This window comes from Diuraphis noxia, unplaced genomic scaffold (assembly GCF_037042655.1).
Source record: "Diuraphis noxia isolate RWA-SAM2 unplaced genomic scaffold, SU_Dnox_SAM2 contig0001, whole genome shotgun sequence".
Lineage (NCBI taxonomy): Eukaryota > Metazoa > Arthropoda > Insecta > Hemiptera > Aphididae > Diuraphis > Diuraphis noxia.
In genome coordinates this window covers 45,490,744-45,513,066 of record NW_028301711.1, presented here as the reverse complement: position 1 = coordinate 45,513,066, position 22,323 = coordinate 45,490,744, and the positions used below count along the sequence as shown (strand labels likewise).

At 30.3% G+C, this 22,323-nt stretch overlaps 1 protein-coding gene across 1 annotated transcript in view; it reads left to right on the top strand.

Annotated features, from left to right (window-relative positions):
- The window catches only part of LOC107164797 (uncharacterized), a 413,834-nt gene extending 392,771 nt beyond the window's left edge, over positions 1–21,063 (top strand). Inside the window, exon 7 of the mRNA XM_089214985.1 lies at positions 16,083–21,063. Within this exon, the coding sequence (XP_089071111.1) occupies positions 16,083–16,165 (83 nt within the window). The 3' untranslated portion in view covers positions 16,166–21,063. The remainder of the gene's footprint in view (positions 1–16,082) is intronic.
- The last annotated feature ends 1,260 nt before the right edge of the window (positions 21,064–22,323 follow it).

Below are 22,323 nucleotides of genomic sequence, written 5' to 3'. Positions count from 1 at the left end.
GTGTACTATAAAATATACATATAATATTTTTGATTATGTATATATACTAGCGAGAAAAACGGTTTTACGATTTTGTTCATCATGAACATATAAAGTATTCAATAGATAATTTCAAAGTTAAAATAATATTTTTGTTCAAACGAATGGTGAAAACTCATTGTATAAATATTTCAAACTTATTTTCTGTTATTGTAACCGTTGTTGAAAACGATCATTGCCTCTATTGATCACAACAGCAGTTGCACCGAATATGCAGCAGTGGCATCACGATAATATGATTTTATTATCGTTATTATTTTAGAGACACCTTTTCACGTTTCCCTCTTTTCATTATTCAATAAATAAAATCACGCACCGAATGGTTAAAATAATTGTAAATTCAAACGAAATTTGTTGTGAAATTACTAAAATGAACAATATTGTATTTATAGTGTAAATCAATTAATGTTATATGCATGTGTAGATCTTGTTTATATTATTATGTGGCAACAAGCCTGCAAGCAATCCTAAATTACATCAGTTCTTATATATAATATAATGTACTAGTCCTTTACATCACAAATAGTTTAATATTATTATCCATTGTTATCCATATCAACAGTTTAAAAAAAGTTATAATAATCAATATTATATAAAAACTTCAAAACATGTTTGAAACTTTTCTTGTTATGTTCAATTTACATAATATCTGAATAAAATATCTAAAATTATTATCATTAGATACCAAACTAAACTAGTTTAAATTAACAAAATGTAAAATAATTAAATCCTCAAAATATAAACAAATTAATTAAATGCTTTATATTAAAATAACTGAAAAGATTAAATATTAAATTTAAGTTCAGAGTCCATTATGAATATTAACTTCTGTTTTGATAAAGTTATAGAGGATTTATAATATATTTGTATACCTACCTCTCATGATTAGAAAAACAACCTACCTACTGTTATAACTATGATCGTTAATTATTGGTAGATATTTTTTATTTGCGAGTCTGTATAACATATATCATGAATATTTTAAGTATGCACACATTCTCACACGTCAAGTTGTCAGTAGCACACGTCTGTCGATCGCCATGCACGTCCACTATCACCCTTGCTTATCACGTCATTAAAATTAATGAGTACTAAGTCAAACCGTATTATTCAGTTTAATTATCATCGTTTTCTGTATAATTTCCATACGTGTTTAAACAAAAACATAATCTAATCTCGTCACCACCGTCACCAAATCGGTTGTAGGCTGAGACCTACAACTTATCAACCACCATGCAACTCAGACACAAATAAACTTAAAAACAAATCAAAATTATCTCCAATAATCATCACAAAAAGTTCTTTTCACTACACGCAGGACGTAACCTCTCCATCTGCCACTTAAGATAACGATCAAGAATGGAATACTGTTGACAACAACAAACGCATTAGGTCATCTAATAATACTACCTCGCCTCGCGCAAATAAAACAAACGAGCCGTCAAATTTCTCCTCACTAAACCACTATTTTCTACTCGGCACCAACGTAGATAATATGGATCTTGAAATCAACACAGAAATCAACGATTTACTTCCACCATCCCACCCCCACCACAAATTTACTCAACCACCTCCGATTAATTTCATCATTTTGTATAAAAACCTGAAACAAATAACGAAAACCGAGGGCTTCCTTTGTTAATCCAACTCAAAAAATATAAAAACAAACCTTCACTCAGCCAGTTCTTACCATGCCACCATAACATTGTTCAACTAGCAAAAACTTGGATACCACACCTACCAAACACGCAAAGAAAAATCCTACAGAGTCGTAATTAGGAATCTGAATCATACAATCTCTACTGATTATATGAAAAAAACAAATAGAAAAACAAGGTTTCCTGATAAAAAAATGTCATCAACATCCTAAAATCTCAAACAAAAGAGTCCCTTCCACTGTACTTTGTAGACCTCAGCCCATTCCAGAACAATAAAGACATCTTCAACATAAACAATATATGTTTCACTAAAGTCAAATTTGAAGCTCTGCACATTATACGAGATCTAGTCTTAAGCCATTGCTGTCAACAGTATGGCCACACTAAATCATATTGCAACCACCTGCCTAAATTCGCCCATTGCGGCGAGAACCATACCTCGGACCAATGCTCCAAATTCAAGAACCTAACTGCAAAATGCGCACTTTGCAGCAAGGTCTGACCTAACCTACAGAGGCTGTATTGTCCACAAACACCTCCAACGTTTCCATAAAAAACAAGAACAGACCACCATCTCAAGACTAACAACAGAAAACTCCGACTCACCTCAAGTCCAACCCAACAACCAACCTCCTCCAGGAACATCACATCCACCCAATGCTCCCGCAAGATCTCTAAACGAACCCAGCGACACCCAGTACTTATCTTTCCTACAAGTGGTTATAGGTAATAAATCAAATGAGCTAAAATCAAGCCAACTAAACAACCCACTCCCCGATCAACTATTAACAAGCCAACTTAAAGCTTTCATATCCAAATTTTAAAACACTAATCTTTCCCCTCACAACATTTCTTAGTTATTTAATAACCCTTAAATCACTAATCATTACCAACAATGGAAACTAATTTTAAACTTAGATGGCTCACATGGAACGCAAACGGCATTATATTCCAAAAACTTGAACTTCAGTCAGCCCTCAATATTCATAACATAGACATAGTAATGATAACTGAATCCCACTTCACCCCGAAAAAATCTATTAAAATTCTTGGATACAAAGTTTATCAAAGTAATCACCCTCCACAACTCTACTGCTCATGCTGGATCAGTGATCCTAGTTAAAAAAACTTTACAAATTCTCTTTTTCCATCTATTAGTGAAACATACCTCCAAGCAATAAGTATCCAAGTTTCTGTCAACAAACATCTTAATCTGACTTTCTCCTCCATCTACTGACGCCCAGGAACTAAAATTAACTCTAACAATTTCATAAATTACTTCGAATCTATTGGTAAGTACTTTATTATCGCCGGAGATCTTAATGCCAAAAACTCTTCTTGGGGCTGCCTCCAAACCAACCCAAGAGGCAAAATCCTTTCTAACTCAATTAATAACTCCAACATAAAAATACTACCACCCTCTTACCCCACTTATTGGACAACACGTTATCTAAACCGCCGAATAGATATTCTCGATATCGTCATTGCAAGAGTAGCAAGTAACTCCACTACTATTATCTCCAACACAAACGATCTGTCATCCGACCACACACCAGTCATACTCAATCTTGAAATTCTTTGTTCAAACTGGAAAATAGATTGGCCAACTTACAACAACTCGTCGAAACTAGTACTCTACTCAACCCTCCCTTAAAATTAAGCGAAGACATTGATAGCACTATCCAAAAGCTCACATCAGATATCTAGGAATGTATTCACTTAGCAACAACTCCAACCACAATTCACCCCAAAAAATAACTTCTTCCAAATCATATAAAATCTCTTCTCCGAGAAAAACGAAAAGCAAGATCCCGGTGGTAAAGGCACAAATACCCCATCGACAAACACACTTGCAACCTTCTAAATAATAAACTAAGAAAAGTATTCCAACAACATAACTCCATCACTTATCAACAATATATCCAAAACTTAACAACTCATAAGTCCTGTCTTTGGAAAATGACAAAAAAAATCCTAAAAACTGTCTCAACTTCATTTTCCCTCCGTAATAAAGAAGATAACTCATGTGTGGTCTCTGATACAGAAAAAGCAAACCTATTTGGCCCACATCTATCCCAAACTTCCACTCCACATGGCATAACTATAAATCCTACTCAAAGCCAAGTCTCACATACCTTAGAGTCTGCATTACCCGTCTCACTTCCAGCAAAACACACAAGTCCTGTAGAAATCGAATTTATTATTTAAAAACTCCAAAACAGAAATGCCTCCCGGTTTGATCGTATTACAAATCGTACTGCCAAAAACCTTCCCAAAAAAGTAATCATATTAGTTTCCTATATTGACAATACAATGCTGCGTTTAACCTATTACCCTCTAACCTGGACATTTTCAGAGATAATGATTCCAAAACCCAACAAACCTGAAAAAGTAACTTCTTATTGCTCTATAAATTTACTCCCAATATTATCTAAAGTATTCGAAAAAACCCTATTAAAGAGGCTTATACCACTAGCTATTATGGCAAAAGTTATTCCCAACACTCAATTTGGATTTAGACCCAATCACTGTACCATTCAACAACTCCACAGAGTAGTTGACACTATCTCAGTTTCTCTAAAGAAAAAACACTGCTGCGCTGCCATCTTTTTAGACATTGCACAAGCGTTTGATAGGGTCTGGTTTGATGGTCTACTTTTCAAACTTAAAACATTTCTGCTTGCTCCTTACTAACTTTTGATAAAATCATATTTGAGCGATCATACTTTCGTCGTACGCCAGAATTCAATCCACTCAAACTACTTCAACAATGCTTTCTTCCTATACAATATCTTTATGTACAATATTCCTAAAACTCCCTTTACCGAACTCGGTTCCTACGCGGAAGATACGGCAATTATGGCCTCCAATGAAAACCCAATCACTGTTTCTAGTATGTTACAAAGACACCTCAACATACTCGATCTCTGGACAAAACTATGAAGAACAAAATTAATAAATCTAAGTTCTACTTCATTACATTCGCCCTAAAAAAACAGGATATTGCCTCTTAGTCACAATTAACAACATTCCAATATCTTCCTACTCAGAAGTTAAATATCTTGGTCTCATCCTCGACAGTAAACTTACCTGGAATCCTCACCTAAAGGCCAAAAAAAAGCCCATAATACCCGGACACATACTAGTTGCGAACAAAATTATTCAGGTCAATATTATAACACAACAATTGCAGACACGAGTTTCGTTATCATAATAATAATTGTGTATACTGAATTTTTTAAATAAAAAATCACATGAGTTGCGAACACAAATATTTCCCTTTACTACTTTTTCAGAACTTAGGACAATCTACCTAAATAATGTTTGGTGCGGTTAAAAATATTTGGTCTTGCAAAAGAGCAATCATTATTTTAAAAATTGTTAAATGCTTTTTTATATAAAATATTTATAGATTATTGTATTTATTTATTGTATTAGGAATTTATAGGTTTTAATTTTTAAAGTAGTTAATCATATTTTTTGACTGTCATCTCAAAAGCACCAGCACAATCTTAATGCTGAAAAATAATCAGTCCAATAATGTCATTCATAATTTATATATAGATTTATATCTGTTATTTTCTGCTCTTATTGAACAGTAATTTCCCAACGTTCGGAAATTTTTCCGCAATTAGTATGTAACATTTGTGTCCACAATTCGAATGTTACTTTTTTATATTTCGTTCGCAACTCACGTGGTTTTTGTCACTTTGTCCGCAACTAGGAAACACTGTAATACCTGACTCCACCTCCTTAGACTATTACTGAAATCTAAAATGAATATAAATACCAAACTACTAATATATAAGTCCTAATTCAGGCCACTATAGACTTCTGGCATTCAAGGCATTTTAGGTTTTCTCTAAACCCTCAAACACCCGCACAATTCAAGTCTTCAAATGAATATACCTTTGCCTAGTTACATCTGCACCCTGGTACTTAAGCTACAGGTACAATAACCTCCACAAAGATCTTAAAATCCTAAATCTTAACCCAATCTCAAAAATATACTACACCAGACTTCACGAAAATTTCAACAACATACAAATCCACTAATCTCTAAATTACCAACGAACACAATCCCTGATATCCGCGCCGTAGACTTAAAAGACGATGGTGTAGAGATCTTATTCTTTAGTAAGCGAGCTTAATAAGTGCTGGCGGTCGTTACCAATTAAAACCTTCAAACCTTAAAAATTAAATTAAATTTTTTTTCTCTTTTTAATTGTTATTCTGTCATGTACAGGGTGTTACCACTATGTATCCTCCCTAATTACACAAATTATATTATCTGTTTTCTTTTAACTTGTCATTTATCAAACTTACATATTATACAAAAAATATGTATAGATTGTAGATTTATTTAATAAAATAAAAAAAAGTATGCAAAAATCATACTAAATATAAATAATATTGATATTATTATTATTATTATTATTAATATTAACAATACATTGGTTAGATCAAAATATTATGAAACTCTCGTTAATTGGTTTATTAAACACCATTAATACTGCCAAGTTCATGGCAAATTTTTCGCATTCGACCGGATACCACATGTCACAAGACGTATCAGTGGTGTAATTGGCCTGCCCGAAGTCTCATAATTACCAGTGAAACAGTATTATCAAATCTTATCTTCCTCCTTTACAAACGTCTCTAAACAGAGAATACCTACAGTTGAATAATCAACATCTTTTCGGGGACAAAATCAAAAGTTTCTACAAACTGAATTCTACTAACACTGGAGCTTTCAGAAAATCGTTCGAAATTCAAATTACTGAAAGTGCTTGTGAATTTACCATGTAATATTATTATATGTTCGTGAACATACGTGTGTGTATAAGTTAAATATTGATCCCTGACACATTCGATTGGATACACGTATATTATTTTGTGTAATTCTTTTCATCGATAGTTAGTGCTTGAGTTAGTGGCGGAGATGCAAAGGCGTTGAAGTACCTTTCTTTTAAAAAAAATATTTGATTTTATTCTATCTATTAATATCCTAATCAATAAGAAATTAAACTCTTCGAGTAATCAATTTCTTTTTATTTATTTGTTTTCGCTTTCTTCCTATATTACGTGTTATAATAATATAATAAAACGTGTTGCGACTGTTGCGTATATGTTGTTAAATATATTATCATCTTATGTTAACAACATGTTATAAGTTAACCTAACATGTATTTTAAACTCACATAGGTACTAATAAAACCGTATCGATCGGCCGTTCAGAGCGGCATTTGGCATTTCAACCGAACCGATAGACCGTGTACAGTTACAGAGGGATCGTATATGCCATATGTATATTACCATGACGATAAATTGGAAGATTGTCTGTCGAAAGAAAACAAAAACCGTACCTACATTTGGATCAGTGCCGTTTCACGGACAAGTTTAGTATGTCGTATATGGAATTCTTAATGAGGTCTGGCCATTAAACGCAGATGTTACGATTTAAAAAAAAACACAAAAAACGCATAAGTACACAAAATAATATATGACAGGTGACCACAACTATTAAAACTATTATACAACTGAGCGTTGTTTTTGGTTCAACACTCAAAACGTATACGTACTCAATTATTTTGAAAAGGTGGTTTTTTGGTTTTTATTTATTTACAATATATTTCGCAAGTTCGTACCAAAACTAATAGCTATGTTTACCATTTATTTCTTCTTATGGCCACCGTTGCAGTATCCTATTGGCGAATAGTTTTGCGGTCGCTTACGCAGACCACCGCACGTATTCACCCCGTAAACGTGTTTTTGTTCAACGAGCGAAACGACACAGACGTATAAATACACGTTGTCCGAATTGGCGTCGTCCGAGGGGGCTAAGGGTTGAGGGTGGGAGAAACGGCAATCCAAAAACGAATGAAGATAACACCAAACAACAACAATCAAATCTCGCAGCAGATTACAACTCGTATTCGGCTGCACGTCTGAAAATCAATACAATTAGTAACGTTTTAGTCCAATATACATATGTACAACGAGATACCACGTTTGCTGATAAAACGGGAAATTACAACTACAAAAACTGTGTGTGTGCACGCCGTAGACGCCTTTAAAAAATCACGATAATGGTTATTGTACGCTGCCACTTAATAGGCCTCAGGTACCGATATTTAAAAAAATTTAATTTAATTTTCATACCTTTAATATTATTATAATAACAATAATAGTGATAATAGGTATCTATCGTTACATAATGACATGTCTGACCGAAAATAATATTCTTTCATTAATAAAAGAGGACGCCACACCCGCATGTGTTATCTCCGTCTTACAAACGTATAACATAGCAAAATCTGTTTAACGCGGGACAACTTTACTCCCTTTGTATTTATAGTAGAAATACCAAAATTCCACAACGCATATAGGTAAGAACTTTATCAGTGTCATAGCGTAGTTATTTTTTTGATAACATAAATATAATTAAAGTTATAAGCTGAAGAAAATACATTTTTTTTTTATGTTTTCATTAAATTACTTAAAATTATTTGTTTGTGCTATCAAAATAATAATGACGCTATGACACAGATAAAGTTCTTACCTATGCATTGTGAAATTTTGAAAATTCTATTATAAATATTGAGGGAGAAAAGTTGTCCCGCGCTAAACAGATTTTGCTATGTTATACGTTTGTAAGACGGATACAACACATGCGGGTGTGGCGTCCTCGCGTTATGAAGGTAAGTATAGGTAGCGGTACATATCGTATATTATTAAACGTATTATATAGACTTATAACGCAACATGACCACCGAATGGACAGGACGGTGCAACGAGCATATAATATTATTATTATTATTATCATTATAGAACAAAATATATGTATTAGAGGTACCATATATAGCGTACTATATATTGTTATTGGCATTATCGTTTCATGAATGATACGAAACGATACGGGCTACTACATAATAATATAATATGTATGGCCCTACAGGGGTTTTATTATCAGTGTAAATATAGATGTATGCGATACTACCAACCTCACACTATATAATAATATAGTTTTGTACTTATATGCCATATAAAGGTTGCATTATCGTTCGACAAAATCGATTTAATCACAAGACAACCATAATTATCAACATGCATTATTTTTGCACAGTTGTCCATGGCTTGATATCGGAAAATGACTACTGTATCACTTGAATAAAATTTAAATTTGAAGTAGTAATTATATTGTTGCACAATATCGATTCAATATTTTTATGATATTTAGAATATTAGACTAAATATTGATTTTTTCAAATTAATGTATTAATTTTACATTTCTGTAGTTAAAATTGTAATTTCTAACTACAATAAACCTGTCATCGTTAACGCATTCTATATTTAATATTACAGTATTACACTCATTGGTTGTGTAACGTGCCCAAGATAACGAAATATAAGTTATATTACTCATTAATAATTACTTACATATTGATTATGAGTTATGACTACAGATGAACAATATTATAGAACCATCGGATGTTGTTGAATTTAAAATGTTAATTATTTTTTTGAAAAGATTATCATTTTTGATTTTTAACAATTTACATCGAAATAAAATTGATTCCGAATCCTGCATAACATAACATAATAACTGCACAATAGAAAAATAATATGACCACTCTTTGAAACATTTATATCATGACGAAATCATTACAATATAACAATAATTTATCTGTAAAGATTCGTATTGTAAAATAATAATAGTGTTTTTTATATTATTTTCCAACCGTTTTGTCTTGTGTGACGTGATGACGCACATTCACGTTCGTTCACATCTCATTGATTGATAGTCTGTTGGTAATTAATATTATTTTTTTATTTAAAACGGTTCAAATTACGCTTCACAATTTAATTGAGTTGAAATAGTGAAATTAAATAAAACGATTTTATTTTTTTCCCTCCGTATGATCGTTAATTCGTTCGAAGTTTATGTTTCGTAATTAATCGTAATTGATTTTACAAATTTGTCTCAATTAATTTATTATAATCTTATGATAATATGTATTATAAAAATAAACACATTTTTATATAATGTGTATATTCATAGGACAATGAGATGATTACAGCGTTTTTCCATTTAAAGTTAAAAATACAACTTATTCATGAATTATTATGAAACATTATTTTTAGTTTATTATATGCATACAATTTTTTCAGGTGATTAAACTGAATTATAAATATAACGAATAAATAATTAACAAATGAAGTAATTAAAAGCATTTGTTTTAATTTCTATCGTGATAATCACGCATTTTAAAAATATAGCTAATATTTACCATTGACACTGTCTTGTACGCTTTATATATTAAATTAATGTATTCTTTAGTGAATTAAATTAAAGAACTACAATATAAAACTAGTTAGAAGACTTGAGTGGCAAACCTCGAATTGTAACAAATAGACTTATCAATATACTATGTCTCAGGCCCATATACAGGGGTGATAGGAATTCAACCTCCCCCCTCCGAAAATTAATCTTGGATACGTGCTTGCTATGTCTATGCATTAATACAAGTTCAGGAAAAATAATATTCAGAACTAGCTCATATAATGTGTATTTGGAAATTGATTTATTTAATATAGTGCATCGTCGTCATGAGTTTAAGTATTTTACGTTTAAATAAAATCTTATGAAAAATCATTTTCGAGGAATATGAATATTGATATAGATATTGAATAGTGGGTAGAAAGCTTTTTAAATTGTTACATTATATATATTATACTAGCTGAACCCGTGCACTTCGTAGCCCGTTAAAAATTCTATCTCTTTTATGGTCCATAGATCATATTGTGTGTTAAATTCATTTCATGTGATGATGCTATCAGTATATTATTATACATAATGATAGATAGTGGTTAAAATATATTATAATTTTACAACGATATTCAATTCCGTATATCATTATGTAATTTTCTTAGTTTTTTCAATATAATGTTGACAATTTAAATATTCAATTCAATGATATTTAGGCATAACACCTTCTAACTTACCGTATCTTCTGCCCTATGTCTACAAAATTCTGTACCAAATGTTGTCGCAATCGGTCGAGCTGTTTAAGAATGTATATAGGACTAACAGATAAATATATATATAACCATCACACAGAACAATAATAACCGCTAATAATAACCGTCACTAAAGCAACCATTTATAAATAAACAAAAATGTCCATCCTAAAAATAAGTAAACCTAACCTAACCTCTCGAGAGCACTTGTTTGTTTAAATGGTTGCCTTTGACTACCAAAACATATTAATATCATTTATTTTATTTTTTATTGGGCAGATGGCGCCACTTTAATTTCGTCACACCCTCATCATATTTCTCTAACCCGATAATTTTCTCAAATTTTTCATCCATAAGAACCTTCTCCTGGCAATTACGACCAAAACAAAAAAAGAGTGAGCGAAATCGGTTCAGCCGTTCTCAATTGATGAATTGTTATACATTTTGTCTCCATTTTTATATATATAGATTTATATTTTTATTTTATCTGCTAGAGGGCGCCACCGGTGTAACTCAGTTTTTGTCTCTAAATCTCTAACTCACAGGAGTTAAGTCCATAATTTATGCTATAAACCCGCTCCCCGACATTCTCTATCATTAAAAAAAAATTTGAGCCAAATCAGCCCAGCCGTTCTCAACTGATGCGATTTCGAATTTTTTGTCTCCATTTTTATATATATAGATTATATGCATAAATACATTTTAATAAATATCTTAAACTTTCTTTTAAATTTTAACATTAAATCACTTAGCTTATTATCTAACTAACTTACATTTCATTGAAATCAAATGTTAGTATTATTTTTCGCGTAATTATATTATGTAACCAAGGTGTTATTGGTAATTATAGAAACCTTGTATGTGGCAATATGTGATAATGCAAAACGTTCTGGATATACAGTATGTTTCCTTTTAAAGGTAACACTAAATAATTCTGTCCAGTGATATTAGATTTATATGGCTTTTTTTTTAATAGTTAGGGACTATTAAAATACACATATTTTTTTAATTTTCAAATTTTGAAAAAAAAAATGGAATTTAAAAAATTCATATATAGGATGGGCGATGAATACGTGAATTTTAAGAATTATTCGTTTCACGGATGCATTACAACTATATTATTTTGGAGCATTTACTCAGAGAAGTGTCGAAACGACATTTATGACTTTGAAAAATGTATATATACGTGGATATGATGGGGAATAATATAATATTATAATGGCTTAGAGGTTTAGATTGTATATCTACCGCTCACCAATATGGTGTATCATGGCGAATATTATGATGTGTGTGCGTATCAATATTGTTATACCTACACCGAACGCTGCGCATATTATAATATTTGATTTGGTTTTAGTTACTTTTTTTTTATTTCGTTTGCCATCGAGTGGAGAAACATTCTTCCTAGATCCCTCACCGTGTATAGTCATACAAACATCCCGTGTCTATATTCTCACCGTCGCGGTCTGCATGAATATTTATCTTCCCCATTTGCGCTCATTCATATGACCGACAATCCACGGATGCGAGTAGATCACGTACCGCACGATAAGTCTACGCGACGTACATGTATTATATACAATATACAATACATACATAAATATGTTATGTATGCAAGTATGTATTTGTATAATGTATGTATAAGTCTGTAAATATATATATATTATATATGCATATATTATATGCTTAGATGCGATGGATCTTTTTTTTACCACGGATACGTAATCCGACACGAGCTTTTTACAGGGCGTCACGCACGTGGATATACCAAACCCCCCTCGTGAGTTTTTATTAAAATTTAACGTGGTTTACCAAAAAAACCATTTTGACCACCGATTGCACGAAAATGTAATTTTCCTTATTATTATTTTATTTTTTTATTCCTTCTACTATTTTGGTATTTTTGATTTGTATTACATGCATTTCAAATTTAATTTATTTTGTGTTCATTTTTTTAATTGTTAATTTTTAAAATTAGTTAACACACTAGATAAAGTCAGTCTCAATGTAAAAAGATACAAATAATGAAATAACATAATATATAAAAGAAAAAAACATTGAAAAAATCTACGATTATAATTATTATTGTTAAAATTTGATATAATATGATTCGTAAGTTATGACTTTACGAATAATAAATTATTATATACACTCCATATAATATACACATAATAATAGCCTTATATAGATATATTTATTTATTTATATAATATAAACAACTGTACTCAACTTTACTTATCTGATGTAAAAACAACTTTACCACAACAACTATATTTATTTTATTTATGTTTGATAATATTATTTTAGTTATCAGCTATATTTTATGTTCAAAATAATATCGGTTCACGGTCAGTTAACTGTGTCGGGAGTATTCAACTGGCAGTATGCCATTAGAAGATTGTCTTGCTAAGTTTATTATACAATCAAAAGCATTATTATATTTATTAACAGTTACGCTTTTAAAAATGTATAAGCTAATGCACACAATGAGCATTATTTTCGATAGTTTACGTGTAAACTCAGTTAAATTGTTACGGCAGTTAGAACAAGTTGAAAACTACAACTTCTTATTTGTATATAATTCGTATATTAAATAAAATAACTATTAGATATATCTACAGTTTAACTATTAAAACGACACATAATCATGTATAACAATTTTAGTCAAACATTATATGATTAATTAAAACTCAGACATTATAAACAACCAATTCAATATAATCTTAACTTTTTCACTCTCAAGAATTTTTAAATTATTGTTCTCTCGCAGGCAAAGTTTTTTTTTTTATCTGATAACAACATTTAGGTGTACCTTAAGCAAAAAAAAAAAAAAAATTGAAATACATGAAAATATGTCTTTGGTAATGTCATTACCTTGAATTGTTGTACGTGGTTTGATTCGTCTTTGGAAATACAACATAATTTTCTAATTTCATTAGATTTGAATTAGAACTAGTGAACAATCATAATGCATCAATGGAAAGAAAATGGTAAAAATCCTTTAGAAATATTCAAATACCTACTTGTAGGCTGTAATTACAACAGATAGATAATCGATTAGTCAAATGCAAATAGTACAAAATTTTTGAAAAATCAAAACTTTTTAAACCTAGATTACTATAGATAATATACTTTTGGTATAAGGATTAAAATAATATTAATTGCTATTGTATACTACACTATGTATAATATTATGTACACTACTAGTCAGTAATTTAGTGTTCTATTTGCATTGTTTACGGTACTTGTATGCATCTAATTAAATCATATATAATTATGATAATGTAATACAATTTAAATTAACTATGATTACAGTTTCCAATGATAAAAATTCATTAAAAAAAAAAAATTTTAATTTTAATATCTATAATACGGTTAAGAATGATGTATTGTAAATTATTCAACTTCGTATCAGGTTATATTTAATAAATTTTAAAATTTAAAATCGTAAAAATGTGCTTCTCACAGACATTTTCAGTGAGGCTGATTATTTTGTTGAAGAATAAAAAAGATAAATTGAAACAGTAGTCTTCTGGCCTGTTTCGTTGAAATAGAATGAAAACGCTCTGGTTAATGGTATCACTTTCTCTGTTTATTTTCACATAAATATTTATAATTATATACAGGATACGGGACCGATTCGCTAACGCGGCAGCCAGGCTGGAGAGCGGGCTGCCGGATACGACGAATTGTCACGACGAGCTGGAAAGCTCTGTTCTATCCACAGGTTAGGGTTATTTATATACATTATACATGCAACATATAATCAGGGTATAGGGCTTACCACGGTTAGTGTGTAGTTATGAAGCGACTGCTATCGTGAATCTGACCCGGGAAGGCAAGCTCTCAAAAGCGGCCGTGGGTAAATTGGAGTTCGTGTGAGGAACGTGAACCGTCTGATGATCTTATCTGGCCCGTTGACTGTGGCGTCGATTCGTGCGGAAAGGGTGAGACGTTGCCCGTATGGGTTGCTCACGGTCCGTACGGGAAATGCTCGTTCGGTGTTCTTGTCGACGTTTCTTCGGACTCGGACTGGTCGTCGTGTCGCTTCGGTGTTCCTTTTTCTCTTCTTTTCTTCGTACTGGCTGACAATATGTTCCGGTAGAAGAAATTATGTTGATTGAAGAAGAAAGGTAATTATGGACGGAAAACAACCGGTATATAACCCGTGCGCTGTACCGACTAGTAAACTATCGTGTGTGCCGCCGTGATGTTTGTGTTTCCCGTCGGTACGGTTTTGTGTGCTGTTAACTGGGTTTTTTGGTTATAGTCGTGGGGAGGGTCTCATTATATTAGCCCTGATCTTCCCTATCCATGGCAGTATTTGAAAAGTTGTTAGCGTAGTTGAAGAAACTTATATTTTGTAAAATAGCTCTGACTACTGTGATTTCTTGTATGGCGTGTTCTGATTGGTTGATATTGTGTAGTCCTGATAAGGACTGTTTTAGTGAATGATGTACTGTTACAAAATTCAAAAGTATATAAATATATAAACAAAAAGATACAATCGTATAGTTTTTGTTGATATGTAATTGTAATATTAATGACAAATTATAGTATAAACAATTTAATTAATTATTAACTAAAATTATTTCAACATTACATTTTATTGGTAACTCAAGTTATTTGTTTGGCCCTTGAGCTTCCACTAGTTAATGTCTTATTGGGCGTCATAATATATTATGATTTATGGAACATAGAGTTCTAATTATTGGATACATTTTTTTCGTCATGGTACTGTATGCATTTATGTCAAAAATTGTATTATTAGGTAATGTAAAAGTCGTTAATTTCACGAAAAATGTTTTGAGTAAACTTTTCGACATCGTGTTGTTATCGTTCATAATTATATCCAATTTATGAATACAAAAAAATCTTTCAAATTCTTTTAAAACTACTGTGATACCCACCGTCTGCGAGTATTCATCTCTACAAATTGCATCATACATAATCGACCTCAGACGGTATAATAGAGACAAAAACGTGAAGGGGAATAATAATTGTTGATTTTGATAATTCAAAAGCGCAAAAACTATTATCAACTTCGTTCAGTCTTCCAGGGTGATAAAAGACAAACAAAAAGTTTTCAAACGCCAATTTAAACTTCGATACTATCTAGTCGACTCTTCGTGGTTCGGTTATAAATACACTTTCCGCATTAAATAAGCTGTATTTCCGTCCGCTCTTCCGGTGGTTTTATATTGTAATATATACTAAATTAAAATTAAATAATTGTTCACTGCAAGAGCGAACCGCACCTATATAATATAACTACATATATCAATCGTTTTTTACAGCATGCAGTCTGCATGATGCAGATATTAATATTATGTTATTCATCGTTTTTTTCAATTTTGATTTCAGATCCAAACGCTGCCAGCTACACCTACTCCAACATTTTCTATGCCGTTGCTTTCTACTGGGTTTTCAAGTTGTTCGCCTACTAAATTGGAATAAGAGATGATAGTATTAACCGCAACCGTAGTCCACAATCTATAAAATAATGGTGTAGATTTAATTTAAATATGTTTTGCAATAGACTCACACAAAAAAAAAAAAATATATATATATATATATATATATATAATAATAATAAAATATTACATTTAATTACATCAAAACCCTAAGTGAGAAAAAAAACATAAATATAGACGTAATACGAATAATTAAATGATATTGAACTGTCAGAACTTTAAAACTAGTATATCGGACACGCAACAATTCACTTTAGTCACTGCTGTTTATTATAAGTATATGTTATTTACTAGGTAGTTTACAGTTTTCTAGTAGGTGATAAGTCAGTTATTTAAAATCAGTTTTAGAAAACAATAATATTAGATATCATTGTTGATTGACAATTAAGTATCTTTAATTATTAATCATGTTTAGAGTTTTTCCCAATCATCATGATGATATTAATCATTTGGACATTAATTCCAAAACTTCTATGAATTCAGTTGAATTGAATTCAGTTAAGTGCTTTAATATAATGTATCCGGCATGAAAAACTCGAATTCGAGTTTTTTTTATGTTTTACCTAAGTCAGAAACGACTAAATTCGATTTGATATTTTTTTATTATTATTATTATTTTTTTTTTTATTGTGTTTATTGAACATTTTTCACACCTTCATTAATTTTAATAAAAATCATAATTATCATAAATTTTACTCGAACTACACAGTACTCACATATTTATAATTACATACATATTGTATTTGGTTTGATTAAGGTCAGGTTAAGCCAATAATTTCATTTATTATATATAAAAACGGTTAAATTATTAAATAGTACCTAATACTAATTATTTATATACAATATATTACTATTACTATTATACTTTACCCTTATTATTTTATTATTATATAACATACGCATTATTATTTATCGAGTATATTACTACAGCATGGTAAAAAATTATTCTTATCGTAAAAACGATTGTAATAATATTGTTTGTTGTTTATGTTTTATATCAAGAACATTGTTAACAGCTGATTCGTTGTATTACCATAAAATTTACGCTTACTTCTATGTTATATGTAATGTTTAAGATTGTTTAACGAAATAAGAAATTTTGAAGAAAAAAATGTAAACGAAAACTTTTCATCTCTGATGTATCACAAAATGGCATTCTAGTTGGTTGTATTTTTATTTTTTAGAATTCAAACCAACATTATATAATGTTTCCAACCCAAACACTGCTGTTGTTAAAATGTTGGTATATAATAAGTGCCCGTTTTTTCGAAATTCTAAGGCTTATTCACAGTTATGACTTGATGTTCTGCAAATAAAAAATAATAATAGTAATAAATTATTAAATAATCTGAAAATAAAATAATCACTAAGGAATAATTTGCGCATATTGTTTATCATGTATATGGTAAATTAAACAAACAAAAAAAAATGTCAATACGTAATATTGAGATCATTAGTAAACATGAGGTACCAAATAATATTAACCAAATTATGATCTATTTATTCTAGTTCTGAACCGTACACAGTCAGAACTACTTATCCCGTCATGAATGTGTTAATTTTAGGTAATAATATAAATTTATCAGGTGAGTGACTTTCCGAACTCGAAAACCTGATTAATTTTCTGTTCATATACGATAAACTAGAATATTATTCTTCTAGAGCAATAAAAAAACAAAAATACAATAATATTGTCTTATAAATACTACCTATCTACAGAAATAGTTTGTTTGAAAATCAGGAACTTTGCTTGTTAAGCAATAGAATTGATATATTTACTAAATTTGTATCCAATTATGCACTCAAAATATACGCGATCGCATTCGAAACAATTGAAGAAAAATATTGCATATTTTTTGTATTATTATTATCTTTTATAAAATAATTCAAAATAATCAACTTTTTGAATATGCATACATTGAAATAATTGATGGCAAACAGTTAAACAATTAAACTTAGTATATTGTTTCGTTTAATACTGTCCTTTCTTCTTATTTATTGTTTAGTTTTTTTCCTTTGTTGTTTTAAGTAACTACTGTATACGATCTTCTATAACGCCATGTTACAAGTTGATATTCTTTTTGTTTTCTTAATTCACTTTACCTATGACGTCATAAAAAGCACACAACTCGCGAACGACAAAATAACGGGGAAATAAAGAAATAAATAACTATAATAATAATAATAATAATAATAATGATAATATTATCATACTTATGAATGATATTGTTGGGGAAATACTTAACTTTGTTTCACATTTTTCGTAACAGTGGAGAGGCACTGCCGTAGGAAAATTCCATTGTCACTGTCTGTCAGGTTTTAAATTATTTGCGTGCACAATGGTCGGGCGGAAAAAATGAAGAAAGGTGAAACTGTGTTCGGAATACACGAGAAGAAAAGCCCCCCCTCAAAAAAAAAATAAAAATAACAATCATAATCATAATAAATAAATAAATAGTGTAAAAATGGGAGGAGTTAGTAAAAAAAAGGGGTGTGTAAAATAAAACGGTGAAAAAACAAATGCACACGTAGGTACCTATTACTACACAAAAGCAACATGACGGACTGCAACACTCGACAACCACCGTGGTACATACCACTAGTCTATCACTCCCGAATCCCATCTACCAACTTACCTAATTGCGTATTATTATTATACCTCCTACTCACAGGAAATAACGTCTTTATAATTTATTCACCGTTGTTGCATGTATACAGTTATAAACAAGAGTCGTATATCACCACTTCGTATAGTCTATACGGTATAGATATACGTCTCGTATGCATAATATTATTATAAGAACATTCACACTACACACCTCTCCTCGTGCGAATACCAATTCCCGATACCCTACTTATGACCTGACGTCCTCAAGATATTAAAATATATTTCGAATCATCGAATGTTTGACTGTGAAACGGTGAGTTCGTGAGTTGCAAAAAAAAAAATTGAAAGAAAAACTAATTCAGGATACAAGACTTGTCCACAAGCCCTCAGAAAAAAAAAACCGAATAAAGACAAATTTTCTAAGCTTCGATCGCGCCACTAACAGTGCAAAAGACTGTACGTATCGGCTTCTAATTTGATTCAGGGTGAAAAAACGGATACTAAACGTACATTATGGCCTTTTTCACGATTTTAATATCATTATACTTTTCGACCTTATTTTCTCATCATTCCACCAAGACTACCCCATACCCGGAACCCACTCAACAACCAACCCAAAGAAAAAGATCTCTATGTTTTTCGCCGGAAATCCGAATTTACACCTGTGTACCGCAAAAACAGTATCGCGTTATCGGTATTCAGCTGCTTCAGGTCACGAGCCGACCTCTGGCACCACCACCTGGGGATTGGAAATGTACATTTTTCCGTCCTCCACCGCCCTTGTTTTTTTTGTTCAACCCCATAAACCAATATCGACCCCCATCGCCTAACGATAATACGCTCTCAGAAAATATACAAATGCGATAGACTTTATAAAATAAAATAACATCGTCATACGTCCACACCATTATACGTCATATACCTATAATATAAGAAGTTCTGCGTTACGAAGTTGAATTTTATAATAATGATATTATGTATACGAATGTAATACACTGCACTCAATTTTTTTCCTTTTAAAACTTCTAAACCGTAATTATATTGTTAACTCAGACATTTACAGCCAGGACAACTTCTATGAAAAAGGAATGTTCTTATTTACTTGAATCTCGCTCATTTGTCCGTTGTGCCAGAGAAACAATATAACAACTATTATATATCTATCTACAACATATTATTAATAACCTAAAACACTGCTCGAGATGATGATATAATTTAAAATTACATACATTATTTCGTATACGATTTACATAATTTAAAATTTCAGCCTTCCCACTGCAGATATCGTATAAAAAAATAATCAACTGTCCAAAAAGTTTCAACATCTAAACTTAAGTCCCAGGATCAAATTATAGGGTAACAGTACTCAGTACTGATTTTACGTATTTTACCATGATTCAACTGCACATAACGTTATTTTAATGTCGTCTGCTCTATACAATATATAGTATGTACTTCTTCTTCTTTTTTTTTCTTTGAAGAACATCTAGTTTCGAGATCAACGTATCCCCCGAACGTAATGTTTAACAGATAAATTAAATATTACTTGTCCATAATGTGAATGCCAGTTATAATTTTTTCATGTAATAATACGAATGATAATGTAAGCCAAAAAGAAAAGATATTATATCAACAGTTCCACTTTACCAATTAACGATCGGTGTAAATTGTACATATTCAATTATGTTGTTTTTTGTAATTTTTGTTTTTTACATTATCTAATATAACTACCTATATAATAATTATATAAACTAGTAATTGCACGAATATTAAATACTTATTACTTGAAAAACTATTATAATATGCACTTTTAAATTTAAAATTAATTATTTTACTATTTTAGTCTATATACTCATGGATATTGTAGTTTGTATTGTGTAAGAAAACTTTTGTGTCTAAAAAAAATTGTATTTTTTCGTTTTTAATTATTATTATTATGAATATTATTATTTTGACTAAATTAATCATAACATGGTTGTATGTACTCACTGAGTAGACGGAAAAAATATTGGTTTCATTCATGAGTGCTATAAGACACAATGAGTTTTTCTGATGATAATTAAATTACTCGCGTTTTTAGTATACCAGTTTGCCATTTTCTTAGTTTATAATATTGTTGTATCAATGATTTGTAGATTTAGATTATATTCATATATATTCATAAATGTAATAGGTGACTATTCAATAACATTAATCATCCTTCTTTGAAACTGTCTTATAACTAATCTATTTTGGAATATAATTCAATAAATATAATTTCAAATACTGTGTTTTTATTTCATATTGTAATATAAGGATTTTGAATGCCTCAGGATCGGTTTGTATACAGATTGTTAAAAGTTTATATTGATAATAAACAAAGTTATTCGGACAGTGATAAGTGACACTTAAAAAAATGGTATAATCGTTGTTTAATAATACCTATTTCATATTTTACATTTATCACAAATTTAAATATAAATTTTCTATTAGAGTACGGAGCACGTAAAAATTATGCATACTCATGGTTAAAAGCAGTATTATTTCTGAATAATCTGTTAACATTAGTACATTATATATTAATAGAATATGCTTGGAGTTATTGAAGTATTTGAAACTACTGCGAGCTATACAAGGTAGTAAATTATTATACTAATAACTATGCATTAATTATTAATTTCTAATTTGTAAGAAATTGTTGTTTAATATTATATAAAGTTCTGGACTACGGCAATAACTCTAAGTAGTAGAAATCCGCAATTAACCGATTCTGATCAATTTATTGAGAAACACTTAGTTTTTGTTTTTTTTATAATTAACTTTTACTGAACAAAAAATATGTTTTGTATTATCTAATACAGTCTGCAATAACTATATATTTATTTATTACAACAGTTATTTGCTAGGACAATATGAAGACATTTTTATTAGTATAGCATAGAAGAAGGTATTGAGTCACTGAAAACCCTTCTGGTATCTCATAAGATGAGCATTTTTCTCCCATGCTTTTCTCATTATTTATCAACTGTATAAAATATGTCACTATAAAAAGAATCATATTTATATTTTTCAAGTGGATTATCTGAAGTTGTGTAATATACAAGTTACGTTCACCGATGATTGGTTTTGTTGGAAAATATTTGGTTGTTTGTATACAATCTATTAGTTGTAATGCATTAAATAATCTTGTATATTTCAAACGTGTTTGTGCATAGTTAAAATTAAATACCCCGATAAATTTATTTTATTATTGTCTAGGTTTAATCTATGCTTGAATAAGGATTTATATTGTGGGATCTGAATGTAGTGTACAGTGTAAGTTTCTATACTTTTTTGGGAATGTATTAAAAACTTAGCACCAGGGACATGATTTTTTTTAGACCTTTTCTACAATAATTATCTTAGTTTTATGATAGAAAAGTACAAGCTAATCTAACTTTTTTTTCTATTTTTCTTTCAACTAATACTGACTCCCGAAATTTCCTATCTTGCATTAATTTCAAAATCTCTAATTATTCCACACGAAATAACTATCCGTTTAATA